Source organism: Phaethon aethereus (genome assembly GCF_964289735.1).
Source record: "Phaethon aethereus genome assembly, chromosome: 9".
Taxonomy (NCBI): Eukaryota; Metazoa; Chordata; class Aves; order Phaethontiformes; family Phaethontidae; genus Phaethon; species Phaethon aethereus.
In genome coordinates, this window is record NC_138585.1 from 18,856,862 (window position 1) to 18,876,947 (window position 20,086).

Sequence of the window (20,086 nt, forward strand, 5' to 3'; positions counted from 1 at the left end):
CCAGCATCTAATCACCTCAACTACCTGCAACAAAATATCAGCCACAATGGCAACCTGGTCTTTCAATGTGTGTGACATCTTTAAATAAATCATTTATTACCATCTTCATCTTTGGAGTTCTCAGTTTTAAGGAAGCATAAGAGTAGATTAGAAAAAGAAATTTAACTGGGGCATTTTCCAATAAAAGTATTTGGCTTTTAGTTCTCAAATTCTTCCCATCAGTAAGAGCATGAAGGAAAAGTAACTGCAGAGGCTAAAAGAACTTGCAGGGCTGAGACAGCCCAAAGGCATCAGAAAAAAAATATCCTCAGTAGCAAAAGTCTGTCAGGGTACAGTGCGGGATGGCTGCTCCCCAAGGGATGGTGAGACGGAGCCAAGCCCGATAACCAGGCTGGCCCAGCAGCAGCCTGTCCCATGGTACCTGAACGAGGCGAGCAGGGCAGACCCAGGTCAGGTTATAGGAAGTCAGATCACCACGTAAGTTCATGGGTGATGAGCCAGGTCTGAGGTCAAGCCAGGAACATGAGTTAGCAAGTCAGGGTCAGGATCTGGTCTGGTTATGGTAACCAGAGTCAGACACAGCCCACTGGTCTCCAAGCAAGTCCACAGTGATGAGGCAGGTCTGAGGTCAGGCCAGGAAGACAGGCTGCAGGTCTGGGTCTGGATCAACTGGGTCCACGGCCAGGCACAGGCACAGCTGTGACGCAGCAGGAGCTACAGCTCAGGCAGGGGCCAAAATGCTACAGCCTGAGCTTAAAGCAGCTCCTGTGGGAAGCGGGGTCAGGTCAGCCCTGGCTGTGACCTCTCTGCAGCGCTGCCTGGGAGCCTGTCTCCAGCATCACCAAGGGGAAGGGGAACAACCCCAGCTGTGCTGTCGCTGAGCGGGCCATGGCCCCGGCAGCCAAGCCGCCAGCAGAGGGGTGCTCCCAGGGCCCTTACCGTCACACCCAGCGGGGTGCTGGATAAACGGGAAAGAGGACTTCAACACTCTTCAGCATTAAAGGCTAGAGGGTTTTTATGATTTTACAGGTTAGCTTCTTAATTACAATGTGGTCAGCTTAGCCTATTTTTTTATTTCCTGGGGGAGATCTCAAGAAAGATTATTTTTTTGCTAATGTTTTATACCCTCACTTAAAGAAAATGGAAAAGGCTACCCATGTGTGAAACCTCTGCAGATGACTCTGGCTGGTGGAGAATCAAGACCATGCTATTCAGATTCTTATACTTTACTGAGCCCGCTGTGCAGGAAAAATGATGATTTACAAAATCAGCCTAATTATTTCTTGAGATAGGTCATATAACTGCCTTATAATAAAAACCACAGGGACACTCTACAGCCTGTAGCTAAGAAAAATCAATTTCAATAAAGCCAGACATAGCAACTGTACCAACAATAACAAATAAAAATAAATGAGAAGACAAGAAGAAGAAAAAGAGTGAACACAAGAAAGAAATGTCATTTGTGGCCAGGACTACACTGATATTTGCAATAATTATGGAGCTTGTATGAGACCACAAAGCCTTTCTCTAGTTGCCACCAGATCTGTAAAATCATTTGTTCAGAACAAAATCAATAAAATATTATTGTTTCTGAAGTTTTTATGCTGCTGAATCATCCCTAGAGATGCTGGATAATTTCTCCATTCAAAGAGCCTTTCAATAAAAAATTATGATTTGGTTAAAGTATTCTAGCATTACACAATTTTATTAAAATGTATTAATTATTATCAATACAATCTAAATAAAAGTACTTTATTTTGACTGATATTTTGAAATATTGTATAGAGTTATGTTCACAACAAATATGCTTGTCTTTTCAACTTGCAAAACTCTTAGAAACATAAATTTTATACAAAGGAGTAATTTAAGTGCTTCAAAGAGTAAAATAAACCAAAAAGTGATGCATGAAACAAATCAACTGAGCAAAAAATAATTCCATTTCAATTCCACATAATGAGAAATTTCAACATATTTTGATTTCATTCATTCAAATCAGGTAGTTCTCTGAAAATCATAAAATTCAAATTGTATCCAATTCTTATCACAGTATGAGCTCTAGGCTGTGTCAGCATTTCTCTTTTTATCAACTCATCAAATTACAGCATCTTGCTTTTCCCCTCGGGAAGTCTCACCTTTGCCAGCTTAGGTTTCCCTAACACGACCAGTGTGTTCTACTGCCCTGCAGAGAAGCTGCTGATTTGCCATGTGTCAAAATCAGGGATACCAGGCGTCACTCCATGCCCTCACGCAGAGCACCATTGGCTTTAGTGAGTCAGAGGACAAGAGCATAGGGGCAACAGCTTGTCACACTTAGTGATTTTCAAAATGCTTCTTTTGCCCCTTTTTTCAGTTAATCCCCATACTTCTCACTTCTGCTATCTTATAATGAGGTCTATTTTATTAACTCTTTGCATGTTGATTCTAATCTCACTTTGGCTTCATCAGTTTAATGATACTACTGAGATTTATATGAACATATGCAACGGGATTCTTCCACAAAAGGAGTACTAGGGAAGAAACCATCATCATTAACCACTAGCCACAGCCAAGAATACCCTGTTTCAGTTAGTTCTCTTTCTTGACTAGAGCTGCTTACAATAGTAAATTGAACATCAAGAGCAGCAAATGAAGATAAATGGCGTGGAGTTAGTGTGAACATAAAAAGGGGGAGTTAGGACATCTGAAAGTCTGGATCCACAGTTTTGAGCATTCAGTTTGGATATTGCTTAGCCTGTTCCACAGACGAGGATCAGAAATGACTTCTGAATCAATACTTTCTCTAGCTTGGATCTGAGATCTGGGTTCAAAGACTTCTATGATTTAAAAATAAATAACAGAAGGGGTGTTTATCTAAGCGGTAACTGTATCTGCAGATCAGCAAGCATCAGTGGTCAGTGCAGATTTATGAGCATTTCCTTTATTTGTTGTGGCCACTCCAGCACAGTGATTCCTGTACCCCACCTTCAGTGTCACATAGGCCACCACCAATGTTTACCATGACTGAGGCCTGGTACTAATGTCCAAGACTAATTTCTTGAAGTACAAGTAGGAGACTGAGGATGTATTGTTTCTGTGTTTCCTTTGCCCTCAGGACATACCTGGATACTGCAGCAGCCCCAGATGGCACTGCTGTGATTAACAGCTGATGGTGTTTAGTCATCACTACTTCAAATCCTGCTGCTGATTCAGCATATTTATGCCAATCTGTCAGTGGACCAGCACTGTGGCTTTCTCCCTCCAACAAGCCCACATGGACAGATAAGCACACAGGATACAATGCATCTGGTCTCTGCACATTTACTCTATGTGACAGCATGATCAGACAGGACTGCAGCAAATTCTCCAAAAAACATGCCCAGATAGTGCCAAACCTCTTCATCTTCTAGCCTCGTCTCTCACCTTCTAGCCAAACTAGGCAAAACAACTTGCAGTAACACACCCTATGTACCTTCAGTTACACCCCAAATGCTCTCTTCTCCTCCCAGCACTATTAAATGTTAAGCGCTGCTTCTCCTCATCCAGCAGAGAACAGGCCAGTAACAGAACAGAAGCTCTTCATCCAGGCACTGGAGATGAGAAGTGGGTGGATTTTGGCAGACAATTCCCAATTCACTCTTCAATTTTGTTTTACAGTTTTTGAGCAAACATTCCAGTTTCACATGGACGATGTTTTTTATTCAGGCACAGATAACCAACGGTCGGTGACCTCCAGGACTGTTGATGTTTTTGCCAGATATTATCAAGCCTTTACCTCTGAATATAGGTGAGGCATGATGAATGCAAAAAAAGAGGGGCAGTAAACATTCAAAGGGTACAGAATAAGATATGCTTGTTTATTTATGCATAAATTTGGTATGTATTTATCTAGATTTTTCAGCTACTCTTCTCCTACACTCACCTTTGGCCAATCAAAAAGATTTTAAAAAGCAAGGCCCAGACATCAAAGTTCTCAAGATAGGTTTAAAAATCAAGGTTTTTATAAAATAAATTAATTATAAATTCTGTTTGTCTGACTGTTTGACCTACCTATTGTACACACTTCATGGTTAAACATTTTCTTCAGAATCTCTAAAATTTTACATGTTAAGCAGCTGTATTCAGAATATACATATATTATGTTGATTCCAAAGGCAGATTTGAAAGACCTTCCACTAGATATAATCATAAATGCTATATAATCACGACAGTTGCCAATACTTCCCTTATGTTAACCTACTACAACTTATAAGCATGAGTTAAAGCTTAAATTTTAAGAACGGTGTAATGCCACAAGCCCCAAAAAAGTAAAATCCCTTAGACCTTCCTCTGACCCCATTCTTAACATCAAATTCTTAACCCCACATTTCTCCCAGCCTCTCAAGTCCCTCGGCAAAGAGGTCAGTCTTGCAACATATCCTTAAGGTCATCAACTTACAGTTAGGGTGTATTTTTTCTAGAAAGCAATTTGCAGCCAAAGCCACTGAGGGCAAGACAAGGAGTACCAACACCCTTTTTATTCCCTGTATTAGTTCTTGAGGCCTCCTAAGCAATGAGACTTTTGTAACTACATTGTCAACTTGCTCACTTAACAGTCGGTCTCCTCCAAATAGCTTTTGGACTTTCATTCTGTTTGAATGAAATTTGATAGAGAAGGTGATGAAGCTTCTAAGAGTTTGACAAAAAACTGGTGACTAGTAAAGAAAAATAAGCTGCAGGCAGGGAGAGGAAGGTATAGCTGCAGCTGCTGCTTTGAAGACCATAACTGAAGCAAACATATATAACATTGCATTTGCATCAGAAGGCACCCATTGTGAAGTTACCCCAAAAACTGCAAAACTTTTTCTTTTTTTTTTTTGCATCGAGGTGTAAAATCGCTCCACCTTGGTCTGAAGCTATGAGGCATCACAGACTGAAAAAAAGTAAAAACAAGCTAGCCAAGAATTCACCTATAAGCAACTGGAGCCACACATGTGTCTGTTACCTGTACTCTTGTTTAGGAGCAGAAACAACAGCAGCTGCAGAGCAGCACAAGCTATGAGACAGATAGGGTCTTGCTCCCTGCATAATTGACTGAGCTGTGTGATTTGATAACCCCAGCCTGTGAGTAAAGTGCTACTGCAGAAGATAGAACAGTCAGCTAGTGTAGCAGTCGCTCTCCCAAGAAATCAGAGATATCTGTAAATAGTTATGGCTATACTTTAGGAAAGGAGCAATTGGTTATTGCATATTATCTCCTTTATTTGTCAACCCTCATTTTCTTTTCCCCTTAGAATAAAGTTCTATTTATTAAGCATTTGATACCCTGTTTTTCAAGTGCAGAAAATAAACTCTTTTTGGTGTGTTCTCACAGATTTCTGGAGAGGTTTAGGATGGATGTTTATTACCAAGTCCTTAAAGTTTGAATATGGATCACCTCTTACTGTTGCTCAAGTCAAGCCTTGGTAAAAGTCATAGAGATAAAAAAGCTTTTGAAGAGCTAGTCAAGAGAAATGCCATGTTTGGATAAATATTCCTATTCCTGCAAGCAATCCATTTATAGAAATACCTTCACTAAAACAATACACAAAACTTAGAAGCAATAAATATAAAAACAAAATGCGTATTAAAAAAGATATTAAACTGGATGAGAAATTATAAAAATAGATTATACTGACTCAAGTACAACCAATATTTAATTAACTGCTCTAACTGTGCCTGGAATGTTTGTCCATGCTATGCTTTAATAATAGAGTCCAATCTTTCTTTTCCAAAGAAGTCAAAGACAAAACCCGCTACAGTGGGAACAGAATCTTACTTTCACTTCTGCAGTCAATTTTGCAGGGATTGTACATTTTCTGCTGTTTATTCATAGTGTTTCTATTTCATACATAAAAAATACATAAGCCACTGTCAAGAAAATGATCGGTGTCACAATGAACAGCACAGAACAAAAGGAGAAAAAAACCCAAACAATCTGCAAACGATAGACAACTAAGGGAATTATGTTATAAATTACCTAATCTGATGTCTTTCTTCAATATGACTGCCCACTTGAAAAATTAAACAGTATTGTAGGTAATGAATGGGGCTGCAATTTGGCACACAGCAATGATAAGATTATTATTTTTAACTGATGAGATGCATTTCAAATGTCTTTGATTATTTATACAACATTTATTCCACTGCTTTTTTTCAATCTTCCAGAAGAAATTCTGAATTATTATAATGAAATATTATAAAAACATAAACAAAACAATTGCCCTACTGCACCAGAACAGTGATTCATCCAGCCCAGTATTCATCTCTCACAGTGGCAAAAGACAACTGTGGTTATGAGAAACATATGACATGCCCCCTTTCTGCAAACCATTCCCCTTGTACTTTTCCAGTACCCAGAATCATTGTACTAGGGATTTAAAAAAGTACTTATCTGCTTAGTCCTTCTAGTATCCACTTACGGACCTGCTATCCATGAACTTTTCTAAGGCATTTCTGACCCTGCTTATACTGTCTGCCTCCACATCTTTCTGCGCAACAAATTCCAGAAGTTCACTACCCATTGCACGGGGACTATTTTTATCCATTTTAAACTGATTCACACTAGTTTTGAGTGCCCCCGGTTTTAATATTGTAGTATTCTCCATTTAGCTTATCTACTACCAGAGAAATCTTAAGTGTGTCCTGAACTGTAAAAGAAAGCCACTGCTTCAGCTTTATGCATTTTAAGATATGATTTCTTAGACACCAGACATGCTAAAAGTTGGATATTTTTAATAAGGATTAATGAAATGAGGTAAGGGTTAAGGATGATTACCCATTATATTTCCCAATGTTTCTCACAAAAATAAGTCAAAGAAAAACTTCAAAGTCAAACATGTAAACTGAAGTCAATTACATAGCTAGCACCTTTTTCTATCAGAAGCTGATCCAACCCTTCAGACCAACCAGGATTTGGAAAATTTCTCGTCTGAATCTGACCTTGTCATTTTGGATTCACACTGAATTTTTTTATTTTCTTATTCAGAGTTTGAATTTTGCATTCAAACTTCAGCCACTCCCTGATAAGCAATTACTGCCTTTTAAGAATGTCTTAAACTATCCTGAATAAAAGATTTTGAATACACTGAGACAACATCTCCTTTCTTCTTAGCAGAGGATATTGGCGTATCTTGTGAAAGGTATGAATCTTAGTATGTACTGAATTATTTTAATAAATAAAAAAAATTACCAGAAATTCTCTAAAGAAGTCTATGAAGGCTACCACAGCCAAAGAGCACATAAAACTGCTCAGACAGAGAATGCAAAGGCAGCTTTGTGTCACTTCATGACATGCCTAGATTACATCGGTATTAAGCCAGTCAGTCCCATTCTGTGTACCAGTCTGCAATGATGTAAAGCTGATAGAAGTCTGCTCTAAATTTTCTCAAGCTGGAAGAGTAGCAGGTACACACATAGAAGCTATGGACTACTGGCTTGCAAGTGCACCTTGAGCTACATCCCTTTTCCAAACCTAAGTGATGTCCTTGTTTCCCTTTCACTAGTCCTCTGCTAGGTAAGGATCTGTAAAAGCAGGGATAAGGATATATCTGTCATTTGACCACAAACATTTCAGTATATTTTCAGTTCAACTGTTTTTACAGTAAACAGAAAACCAAGATTACATAATACCTGCACACATAAACTGGACCTTCTTAATGCCAGGCTTAGCAGCACGCTGTTAGAAGCTAAGTATTTTTCATAGTAAAACACTATTGCACAACGCCTGCTTAAAGAATCACAAACATAGTCCCTTTGATGGGTAGTTCAGAGAGTATTATAAGGCCTACTTTCCTCAAAATCTGCTTAATCACTGTATAATCATTAACTTGCTGTTTGCAAATGTTAATCCAGGGTCAAGGTAATGTCCCTCTGACACAAGACTTAAATTTATATAAAACCATGCCCTTTTAGCACTCATTTATAACTTGCTACTCTGATTTAAAAGCACACTACTGACTTTACCAGAGCATGGACAGAAGTGATCTAACACTGCAAACAAAATGCTGCTCCTAGCTTCAGCTTTTTTTCTAACCCTACTGCAGTGCTCTAATGCCCAAAACAAAACAAGCATTACATCTGCAGACTGTAATACCATTGAAACAGATGCAGGAGTGGCCCTGGATTTGGTCAACAGACATCGCAGAGATGGCTATGTTTTTGGTTTATTCCGTGTTGCTGATGCACACGAACTACATCTAGTAAGTACCAATTTAAAGGCTGATTTACACAAGACTGTGATTTTAAAAGAATGAGCCAGATGATTAAAAGCTTATGTTTATTGCTTTTAACAGAGCAACGCTGATGTAATTCAATGAATCAGCTCTGATTTACACTACCTCAGTATTCATTTGTGCATGATGTATTGTACGTAAGCTTGATTTTGAGCAATGCTGAATGCCTTCTATTCTCTTGGCTGACAGGATGTTGGCGTAAGAGATGCTCTGAACAGCTTTTTACAACACCGGAAATTAATCTGTCCTGTCTGTTGTTAGGTCTCAGATGTTCAAAATTTATATTCTGAGAGTTTCTTTAATCTGCAAATGTCTAACATTAATTAGATCAATGCATCCTGCAAGATAGGTATTTTGTTATTATCTTAATTTTGGAGATAGCTGGATAACTGGAGGGAATGGAAAAAAAGCAGAGGTCATCAAAGGAGATGAAAATGCTACTCTGCAAAACAAGGGAAGGGCTGGGTAGAGAATTCGTATCAGACGTTTCCTATTTCCTTCCTATTTCTATTTCTGTTTCCTAGAGAGGATATATAAGCCTTTCTCAGTGACTGCCTAAATGCCAAAGCAAATCAATGTCAGAAAAAGCAATAGAATATAAAATTTCTTTAACTAGTAGATAAAAGAGACCAAGTACATACAGGTTTACTAATGCACCCAGCTACCTTTTAGCTGCTTGATTATGAAACTAGAATCCAGGCACACATACACTGTTTAAGAAGTGTATTACACATCTCAGTATGGCAACTGAAAAAACAGGCTGAAAAACTGATAAAGCTGCTTAAGACTCCCTGTTAGGACAAAAAAAAAGCTCAGAAAGTGACCCAAAGCTCAAATTCCTATAGGTCCTCAGGTATACTTTCAAAAAACCTGATGGATTATTTTGTTTTTCAAAGACAAGGATGTGGCAAGTGATGCTATTGGCTTTTATACAATAGCCAGGTAGGTAAAGGGCTCATCTACGAAGCAATCAATCTTCCTCAGCATTAAGAGATTTAAACCCTCAGGTCTCCCATCCTTGAAGAATGCTGCTGCTGGGCAGCTATGTGTGCCACTGCTGTGGAGTTGGAGCCACTGGGCAGTAAGACATGCAAAATTCATTGGATGAATGAGAAAAACCATAGTTGTTTCTGAAAAGAAAAAATCTCAGTGTTTCTACACGTTAACCAATTATTGACTATATAAACTATAACTATTCCATAACTTGGAATAGGGACCAGAGCTGAGGATTCACACTTCCAGATGAATGCTATAACTACTAGACTACCATGTTTTGCTTTGTACCCTTAATGAATTTTGCTGTCTTTGCAATCCAGGACTTCCGCTATCACACAGAGTCTACAAGAACAGAAAAAACCCTTCCTTCTAAAGAATTATCCCTGTAAGGTCTCTGAATCTTCTCAGACCCAAAGCTACCAGGTGTGGTCTCCTGCATACTGATCATGTATGCTATTGTGCAAGAAGTTATGTTGGCTCCACTGCCAAGATGACACTAGAAAAATAATATGCAAAAAAAGATCAGAACATCATTTTATTTTATTTAGTGAACAGCACATTTTACAAAAGACTATCTTACCTATCTTACCTTTCTGTTCAGTGCAATTCCATAAATATAAATCAGAAAAAAAATAGTCTTTCTTACTGTCTCTGTTCTCTGTCTGCATTTTACTAATATGTTGACTAGCAGCTTGAGATTATTGGGATTTATAAAATAAAATAGAAATACTAACTACCCCTAAGCAGAAAATACTCATGGGGCTAGTGGGCAGGATGGATGTCCAGGACAACTATATTCTTTTCCTGACTCTGTCATTGAGTAACATGTGTCTTTGTGCAAATCACCTAACCCCTATTTTTAAGATAGAGACAGTGCTAAGATACATGCATACAGAAAAACTAGTGTTTAACACGACACTGGTGGGCTCTCACTAATAAAATTATTACACTAGACTGCAGTAATTCTTTCTCAAGGTCTCATCTGTACAAAAACACTCTGAAAAAGGAATCTGAATGGATGAAATTTCATAAAGCCTGAGGACACTTATTCACAGTGAAGGGCTTCGCATTATTTTATCTAAATGACAAAATAAAATACGCCTGTGTTCATTCTGTATGTCCATACAAGGATTGCATGAAGTTTAAATAATCCATTCTAAATGTGAATTGAGATACAAATACAAAACTGTTTCTGTGGGCCACAGATAATTCTTAACACTACATCCCATTACACTGGCAGCCAATTTCAAATACTGATTCTCCATCCTATTTGCTCAGGAGACAGAACATACTATAAGAATTTCAGAGCTAAGGCTCCTGACTTTGTAGGGATTATTACAGCTTTGTTGCATCATTGCCTGAATAAACTGAGCAGGAAGCGAAGTTCTGAAAGAGTATCTGGTCACTAAGGTCATTTGAAATGGATGTAGCTATATAATTGGCTGCCTAGACAACCGATTTCCTAATAGACCAGTATGTTCTATGTGAAAATCAGAAAGGGAATGGCCACTTTTTAACATGGGCATTTTCCGTACTTGGTGGATGCCAGATTAACAACAGACTCTTTTCACAGGTTCTCAACAAAAGGATAAGAGGCAACAGTTGTTGAGTTGCAGGAAGGGAAATTCTGACAGGCCAAAAACAAATTATGGAGAAAGTGGTTAAGTACTGGAATGGTCCAAAGAGGTTGTGGAACATCTGCTTTGGTGATATATAGAACGCAGCTGAATCTAACTTTGAAGTTAGCTTTGCCTTGAGCAAGTGGCTGGACAAGATAACCTCCAAAGGCCCCTTCCAGCCTAAACCCTTTCTACGCTTGTCAGCTCAGAAAAACCTTAATAGGGAACTGGGGAAGCTACATTAAAGATTAAACATATCTACTTCAAAAAAAGTTTCTTTCAGACTAAACTTCTTGTATACAAACTCTTTTTCACCTGCACTTCTCTTCCAGGGAAATTTGTCAGTACTCTACTTAACTTTGGATGTGCTGGAAACTGAATGCTCTGTATTATCCAGAAGACACTGGGAGTCTTGTGAATACAGTGACATCTATTCCATGGCAAGTAATGGCACCCAGGCAGAGTCGTATAGTTCATTACCTTGATCTTCATCTGAACTGCTCAGAAATTTCTGTGTCACAAAATCTCTAAATGAAGACTAGGTTTCAATATGGTTCACTATAAAAGAAAATCTATTGAATTCTAGAGTTGTTAAACATAAGCTAAAGGTTTGGAAAAGGGTTGACTCCTCAAATAAATGCAGCTTCATTTAACTAGTTGTCTCAAAGGAGCTATACTCCCCATTCCACTGCAGGTAGCAGTACTGATGTTTTAAGACTAATTTGCTGACAACTAAAGGGCTAACTAGAATTTTTTTTTTTAAAGCATGTTCCCAGTATATTAACCAGAAATACCAGTGCTATATTTTGTCAGTTTTCTGTCATAGCGTTTGTAGCATGACAATGTGGAATATTCGTAGTGTCAGTACACATATGATACGTAGCAATACTTGTCCTTTATTGTTGCAGTCCAATGACTGGGATGGGAACTACCAGTCCAAAACTTTATTTAAATAGGAGAGTTGTGATACTACCACACAGGACAAAGCAGGAAGGCCATGAGGAGAGAAGGCTTTTACTCTTTTTAATAAGATGGGGGAAAAGAATGGAAGAAAAGGTCTATCCTTATGTAACCTTGAGTATCTCTGACATCCTAACTTCCCCTGCAAGCTAGTATTATCTTACCGTAAATAAGTATTAGAATGACTGGTTCTAAGAGAAGGCTGGTTTAGTTTTCCATTGCTTACTCGGTCATGCAAGCAGAGAGTTAAAATAAAGGCTCTTGTGGAGGGAGATCACATTTTATCTGAACACAAATTTTGAGTGGTACCAGATCAAACATTCCATTAATTACCACATCTGTTATTCTTAGAAGTACTGTACATTAAAAGGAGGCATAATTTCTATGATCACCTACATCCAATTAAATCCAGTGAAAATAACATCATAATCATATATTTTTTATCCTCTCAGGACTTTGGGCAATGTAAGATTGTCACATATACAAGCCAGCTGCTGAAGAAACCTCAACTATATGGATTTAACTGTACATTAAGTCCAGGTAAAATAACCACTGTTGTAAGCCAATGCATACCTCAAACCAGCTCTAGTACCAAATTACAAGTCTGTGCACTGCTAGTGTATGGTAACTGTAACAGACTCATTCATCTGCTTGCAATTCATATTTTAGACAATTCAAATGGAATGTTAAGAATGAGTAATAGAATTAAGGTTACCCTACTCTTCTAAAGCAGACTTTATTAATGTCAGATGATATCACCATTCCGGTTCACCAAAACATGATAATGAATATCAGAAAAAAAGTAAACTTGGAAAGAATGCCCATTTGGGGTGATAGCCTAAGGTGTAGCTAAAAGATTAATGAAAATATTCATTTTCACAAGTTTGGGTTTTTTTCATGTTACAGGACAAACCCATATTTGTGGAGTGAGGGATAGGTATTTAACTTCTAAGGAAATTCTTGCATTTCAGTTTCTCATTGTGAGTTCACATCAACAGCACAGGCACACTCCCAAGAGTTTTAATATCCATTGCAACATTAGTAAACTCTCTGTTTTCACAGTTCCTCCTGATTTATTGGAGTGCAAAGATTGTCCTGTGAAAGTTGAAATCTTAGAAGTCACAAAGCAACATAAAAATATTGCTGCAAAGACCCTGGAGAAATTCAACAGTGAGGGTAACCACACAAACTACTTTGATGTGGACAAAGTTGAAAAGATTTTAAAGCTGGTAAGTGGCATTTTGTCCTAGAATTACTTATAAATGACAACATTTTGTGAGTGGCTCCAAAACCATGGAACCAGAACTCAAACCGTTCTAGGATCAGAAGTCTTGCTTGTCACCTCTCAGAATAAATCATCTGCTTAAAATCGAAGGTCCTACTTCTGCAAAGACTTGTTGTCAACTTTAATTTAAGCGTGTGAAAGCAAAAGGATTTCTCATCTGCTAAAAAACCTATGGCAGTATGATGGCAATCAAAATGTCAGAGCCTTCTTTGTGTGCATATTTTTATTTTGAATGCCCATTTACCTATCATGTTGTGGTATACAAGAGTTTATTTACTACTGACCAGAGTTGTCCAAGATGTACAGTCATGTGTATTATCACAGTCATACATTCTGTCAAATGAAGTCAGATAACTTCTTACTCTTAGAATACTTAGCACATGGGTACAACACAAAATGGAACACAGCATCATTTTGACTCTCTACTGCAGATGAAAGCAGCACTCTAAGAGCTCTGAAGGACAGGAGGCAAATTTGTATCTGTGCTGTACCTCTTGAAGAACTACTGGCTCTGGTAAATAACTCCACCTTTGAGTGATGTCAATATGAAGACTTATCCTTTCAGTGATTTGAAGTGTAACTCTCACAGCACCACAATTTCTTGTTGGTAGATATTGGAGACCTTCACTAAAACAGTGCAGGATCATTCTGTCAACACATGTGTCAGTTCAGGACACCTCTGTAATGAGGTCCCATGGCCCCTACCATAATAGATGTTGTTCGTGGACACAGCCTAAATTATTGCATGCCAACCTCAGAAACTTGACAGTGATCTACACTGTAGTCCCATGCAGGATGTATCCCTACTCCCATTTAGCAAGTGCCTGTTTTCAGATTGCCTGGATTCATGGATTCCTCCCTAAGTGCTTTGTCTTCACACTTCACTGTCTTTAGCTACAGTGACAATTTAGATTGTACCACTGGATTTCAACAGACTGCATGACACTCAGAAAATATGAATTATAATAAAAAATATACTCTAAAGTATATGCATCTATTTTTAACCAATTTAGTTAAACTAGTGAAACTTGTGTGCACACACATGCTATGGACACCTTCAACACAGACGTGAAATAAACTACTACTACAGCTGGAAATTAAAATGAAACACCTCTTTATGGATTTTAATAGGATCATAAAGGCCTTCTCCCATGTTCTTATGGAGTAATGCCTTCTCTATGAATAATGCCACTGACAAAAGACAAAGCAACAGTCTCACAGAAACTGGCAGAATTTCATCCCAAATTAACATCAGCACTGTACTACTATGCACTCCCATCACTGGAAAAGGGTGGTTGCCATCCAGTAGATCTCCATATTTTCACAGGAGCAGAAGTTCAATTTAGGGAGAAGACTCTAAGGACATTACTTCCTAAAAACACAGGCTGTAAAAGTAACAGATTTTATAACATACACATACTAGACAAAGAAATAAAGCAACCATTCCTGGAACTCAGAAAGTTGTGAGGCAAGTAAGGTATAAATTATCTAATCAATTTTCTTTACTGAATATGCGTATATGTATGAACATTTGAAAGGCACAGGTAATGAAAGCATGAATAGACACAGTTTTGACAACAATAAGAAGTATGGTTGCTTTTAAAATTACAGGACTTTAAATACACCTATTTACCACTTATTGTTTGACCTCTTGGTTTCAGACTGCCTCCCATGAAGGTCATATTTTAGGATTCTCTATAAAAGAGACCAACTGTTCCAAATCCGCACAACAAGCAGATCAGGCATTGGAATGCGATTTTCTGGATGACTGGCATGCTGTAAGTAAAGTTTTAGAATGAGAACTGATACAGTGGGTGGCACCAAGAAGATCTTCCTACAATATTTCCAAGTGTTTCTTATAAGCAAGCACCCAAACTCAAAATTAAAAATCCAGCATGTCCAAGTCCAGACCCTAATTTTACAGCTGCTCCTTTTTATTCTATAAGGAGTCACTCTAAACTCATAAATCTAAATGTAACCGGAGTCTGGCACATTACAGATGTAGAGCTGAGCTTTTCAGTTTGGATCTGGCTTCCACATTCAAATTGTGGCCATTTCCTAATAAATCATTCATGCTATTTTCATAAAAAGTTTTACACTAATTTGAGTCATAGATCTTGAAAAAAATACACGTATTATGTCATCCCAGTGAGGCCAGGGTTACTTTTTTTTCATTCAGGCTTGCCTGAATGAAAAAAACATTGTCTGAACATCAGCCAGCAGTGTGCCCAGGTGGCCAAGGCGGCCAGCAGCATCCTGGCCTGTATCAGAAATAGTGTGGCCAGCAGGAGTAGGGAAGAGATCGTGCCCCTGTAGTCGGCACCGGTGAGGCCACACCTTGAATACTGTGTTCAGTTTTGGGCACCTCACTACAAGAAGGACATTGAGGTGCTCGAGCGTGTCCAAAGAAGGGCAGCGAAGCTGGTGAGGGATCTGGAGAACAAGCCTTATGAGGAGCAGCTGAGGGAACTGGGGTTGTTCAGTCTGGAGAAGAGGAGGCTGAGGGGAGACCTCATTGCTCTCTACAACTACCTGAAAGGGGGTTGTGGTAAGGTGGGTGTTGGTCTCCTCTCCCAGGTAACTACCAATAGAACAAGAGGAAATGGCCTCAAGTTGCGCCAGGGGAGATTTAGACTTGATATTAGGAAAAATTTCTTTACTGAGAGGGTGAAGAAACATTGGAATAGGCTGCCCAGGGAGGTGGTGGAGTCACCATCACTGGGAGTATTCAAAAAACATGTAGATGTGGCACTTTGGGACATGGTGGTGTTGGGTTGATGGTTGGGCTTGATGATCTTAAAGATCTTTTCCAAACTTAATGATTCTGTGATTCTGTCTGCAGACTACTATCAAAGTACTCTCCTCACCCCACCTTCCCACTACAATAATAGTCTACACGGAAGAAACAACTAAGCAAGATCATAATTTCAGAATAAATTATTCCCCAGAAATGAAACTGAAGGAATGACACAAAAATATGAGAAAAAACCCAACATGTAGAACTTTTGTCTCATCTACACCCGTTTTCTTCTCTGGCTCTTTATGCTTCAGAAGACTGGAAAAAGTTGTGAATGAACTGGTAGTGGAGGCAAAAGTGCACTAAAATGAAGCACAAGCCAGATGATAGCTAGAGGTTTTAAATTCTGTTCTCAATGCTGCCACCACTGGGGTGTGTGTGTAAAATGCTATTAACATTTGTAACCATTGATCGTAACAGGTTACTAATGGCCCAAACATATATCAAGATAAAGCATCCACTACAGAGAGCATGCCCAGAACCACTTGCCTGAGTTCTGTGCTCTTTCACATGAGCAATTCCATGCACAACGACTGGACAGCAGGTGAAAGTCACAGCTAATAGGATGCTAAGTGAAGTAATGCTAAAAGATTACAACAAATTACTTTTCAAAAAACAAATATGGAGGAAAGCTCTACCTTGAGCTTTGTGTGAAGCAGCATAGCTGCACATGTCTGTTTTTGAGGACTTTGAGCAAAATTTCAGAATAGCCTCAGATGTTTGACATGCAAAGACAGAAAAAAGGAATAAAAATCAGTCACCCACAGGGTACTCCTTTTGGAGACATCAGTAGCTGACCAATTTCTTACAGACATCAAAAGAGAAGTAAGATGAAGAGTAGTAGCCCTCTAGATGCACATGGCGAAGTGGTCTTCACAGTCAAAAACACTAAAAAATGGCATCTATTTCAATCATTATTAATCACTGGTAAGAAAGCTCAGGATCTAGCTAGGTTCTATAAACATACTTAGGTATTGAAGGAACTAGTCTAACTTTTAAAAGTTGTACTTTCAGTAGCTTCTACTAACTCCATGACAAGAACCCAGATGTGCATCGTTTTTTTTCGTTTCTTTTGCTTAGCACGTGGGATTCTGTAAGGCAAGCATAATCAGTGACCCAGATGAACCTGACAGAACAGATATAAGCTGTGAAATCTACCATCCCTGGGTAGGTACTCACATACTGAAATGTCTCTGACTATCATGCAGGCTACAGCAACCTCACTTAGTCCAGACTGACAGATGATTGTAATGGTTGTTTATGTCCCTTTATTATTGCCTGGGTGTGATGCAGCACATTAGGACAGACTGGCTTTTGACTGCTAGGTCAATCAGAGGATGAATTAGAGTGAAGCTGTCCGTACTGCTCCCTCCAAGGGTGTCTTCTCTCCGTCCAATCATCCTCCTTAGTTACAATGAGTACAGATAGGCAAACAAGTTCAAAGGAATTTTAGAAAGCAAGAGGAGCGGACATGTTCTTTATCATATTTGGTATTCCAGTTTATATTACAACTGTTACTCCAGTGTGGGTTTTATTTTGTTTTGATCTGTCATAAACTTTGCTCAGGTGGTTATAAAATTTCACTTTGTTATTGTGCAGTATTTCCAGATTATTTTCAGTAATTTGGCATTTTATCATCTACTCCTCTTCTATCTTGAAAAAAACAGAGTTGGTTTTTTCCTTACAGATCACTGAAACTGCAAATGCAAACCCACTAACTCCCACTTCTCTTTCTCACCACTTTCTTCTGCCCTATTAACATCCCACTTAATACTTCCTCCTCCGGTGTTTTTATAAACAGCAGCATGACTATGGGCAAAGATGCAGATATTCAACTCTGGGACAGCCACACAGACATCCCCACCATCATTTTGGTCACAGACATCATCACAGACATCATCACAGACATGGATGTCCACCCTCTTCTCAGTCCAGACCTGAAGACCCTGAGCATAACTATAGTTTCAATGAAGAACATCAAGACAGCCATGAAGGACCTGCTCTTTCTCCTCGCCGCCACGGTGGACTACATCACCACCTTCACCCTCCACACCATTGTCCTCCACCTCCTCCCCATGGTAGACTACATCACCACCCTCCTCCTCCCCACGAAGGACTACATCCTCCTCTCCAAGAGGAACCACAACATCCCCCTTTGGCTCCTCCTCCCCATGACAAACCTCATAATGGTCCTTTTGGTCCCCATCACGGATCACACTGTCCTCCTCCCCTTCCTCATGGATCACATCACCACCATCTTCCTCCCCACTGTGGACCACATGACCTTCCTCCTCCAGGACACCATCCTCATCTCTGTCATTACTATTACAGACATCACTGCAATAAGAGAAGCATATTGGGAAAGTACTTTCCATTCCAAATAACAGGAGCAGTCTATCGCATTCCAGTTCTAAATCAGCAGTATTCTCTCACACCTCCCACTGCAAACTTTCCTGAACTATCCCAAAGCAACCCTCACTCCTCCAGCACTGGTGAAGGTATTCCATTCACTGGCTCAAGTCTAAAGGAGATGCCAGGAAGTCCGGGTTTTCCAGATCACCCTACACAATCAAAGTCGTGCCCAGGAAACTCCAAACTTGTTCTTCCAAAAATTATGCCTTTATTTCCACATAGCTCCATGGCAGAAAATCCTCCTACATGACCCCAGAGAAAGATGTTCCTGGCTTGAGAGATGTCGGGCCAATGACAGTTGTACAATGAATGAAAACAGCATGTGGAGAACCGGAAAATGCATGCTATTTTATTTCTAGGGAAGAGAAGTGTTGAAAATAATAATTAAGACAAGTTTTCCAACCAGCCTCTTGATCCCAGCTATCTCAGACTCCACTATAACTGAAAGGCTCAAAATTTTGAGCCCCTCAGATAATGTGAATGGGTACAAATCTCTCCAGCAAACAATGTTCCTTTAGTTCTAAGAAAAAGGAAAATTCCCTAATAGTGAAACCTATCATCTAAAATCTTTCATTTCCTCATAATTATAATGCACTTCTCTGAGGAAATCTGACCTAGAGGAAATTTGACCATCTTCCATAAAAAATGATCCATGGCACTACATTCATGCTTTATAAAGATTCAAAGAAAATAAACATATGTAAGCATATTTTTTTTCTTGACAACATTGCCAAAGTTTTGTCTTTTTTGTTACTATGGATGTTTAGCTGCACAGTAAACATCCATGAGGCATACTCTAGCATGTTATCTAATGGCGGTTGGGTTATCAGCATTATCTAGAAAAGGTCTGAGAATAGTTAATGACTTGTAGTGTAACACTGCAGGGTGACCTCCACAGGTACTTCCATTGCTACAGTTTCTGGTGGTGATACACCAGAAATACTGCATTCAAGGACAGCCCTTTTCAAGTAGTTCATAATTGCTCTCAGGGGAAGAGAAAAGCAGATGCATGTAATAACTCTTTCATGTAAATGTTTTCCTTACCACTGAACCTTCCTCACTGGAAACTGAGCTGGGAGGAGCACGAAGAAAGAATACTGGTGTCTCTTTGTACTCTAGCCCCCATCAAAGTAAAGTCCATTCAGACAGACCTGGGACCCCAGTGACTTAGTTTAGAACAGTTACCTCATAAGCAAGAACATGGGATTAATCTCAAAAAATTAGTAATTTTGTCCTCAGAGTAGCTTTTTAATGGCATAAAATAAAATACAGCGTGAGGGCTACATTGAAGAAAAAGAAACAAAATGGGGACAGTATTTTGTGTAACTGAGTGCAGGTTGCCTAATTTTTAAAAGAGCATTATCATGTAGGAACAACCTTATTTATGGCACAGTTTATCCACAAGGTTTCTAAAGTGCACTTTCTTTAACCAAAACTTGTAGCAAGACACAGCTGGAACACTGGACCTGAGGCAATGCCAAGGTGTTCACAAATTCAAAGCAAAGCCCTTTGGTGCTCAACACTGGAAACAAGCACCAGATGTTCCCAGCCAGCTCTAATTCTGGTTCTGCCAGACACAGGCAGCATTACTTAATCCCTTGTTCTTGGGCATCACTTTCCTTATCTGTAATGATAACAAAACATTATGGAGACTGACTAATCCATGGTCCAAAGGCAGTCTCCACATGGCAGCAAAGATGGACACTTCCAACAGTAGTATAAAGGACAAGGTTTATCAAGTGTTATTGAATAGTTATGTGACATTCAATGATATGCATCTGTCTAGACT

General features: G+C 39.1%; 1 protein-coding gene across 1 annotated transcript; it reads left to right on the forward strand.

The window, feature by feature from the left end:
* Positions 1-7,997: 7,997 nt before the first annotated feature.
* Positions 7,998-18,547, forward strand: HRG (histidine rich glycoprotein; the record flags this gene model as incomplete). Its single annotated transcript, XM_082003469.1, has 7 exons — positions 7,998-8,195; positions 11,176-11,283; positions 12,256-12,343; positions 12,866-13,032; positions 14,750-14,866; positions 16,966-17,052; positions 17,687-18,547. 7 exons carry the CDS (start codon positions 7,998-8,000, stop codon positions 18,545-18,547), a joined length of 1,626 nt encoding a protein of 541 aa, XP_081859595.1.
* Positions 18,548-20,086: the final 1,539 nt, after the last annotated feature.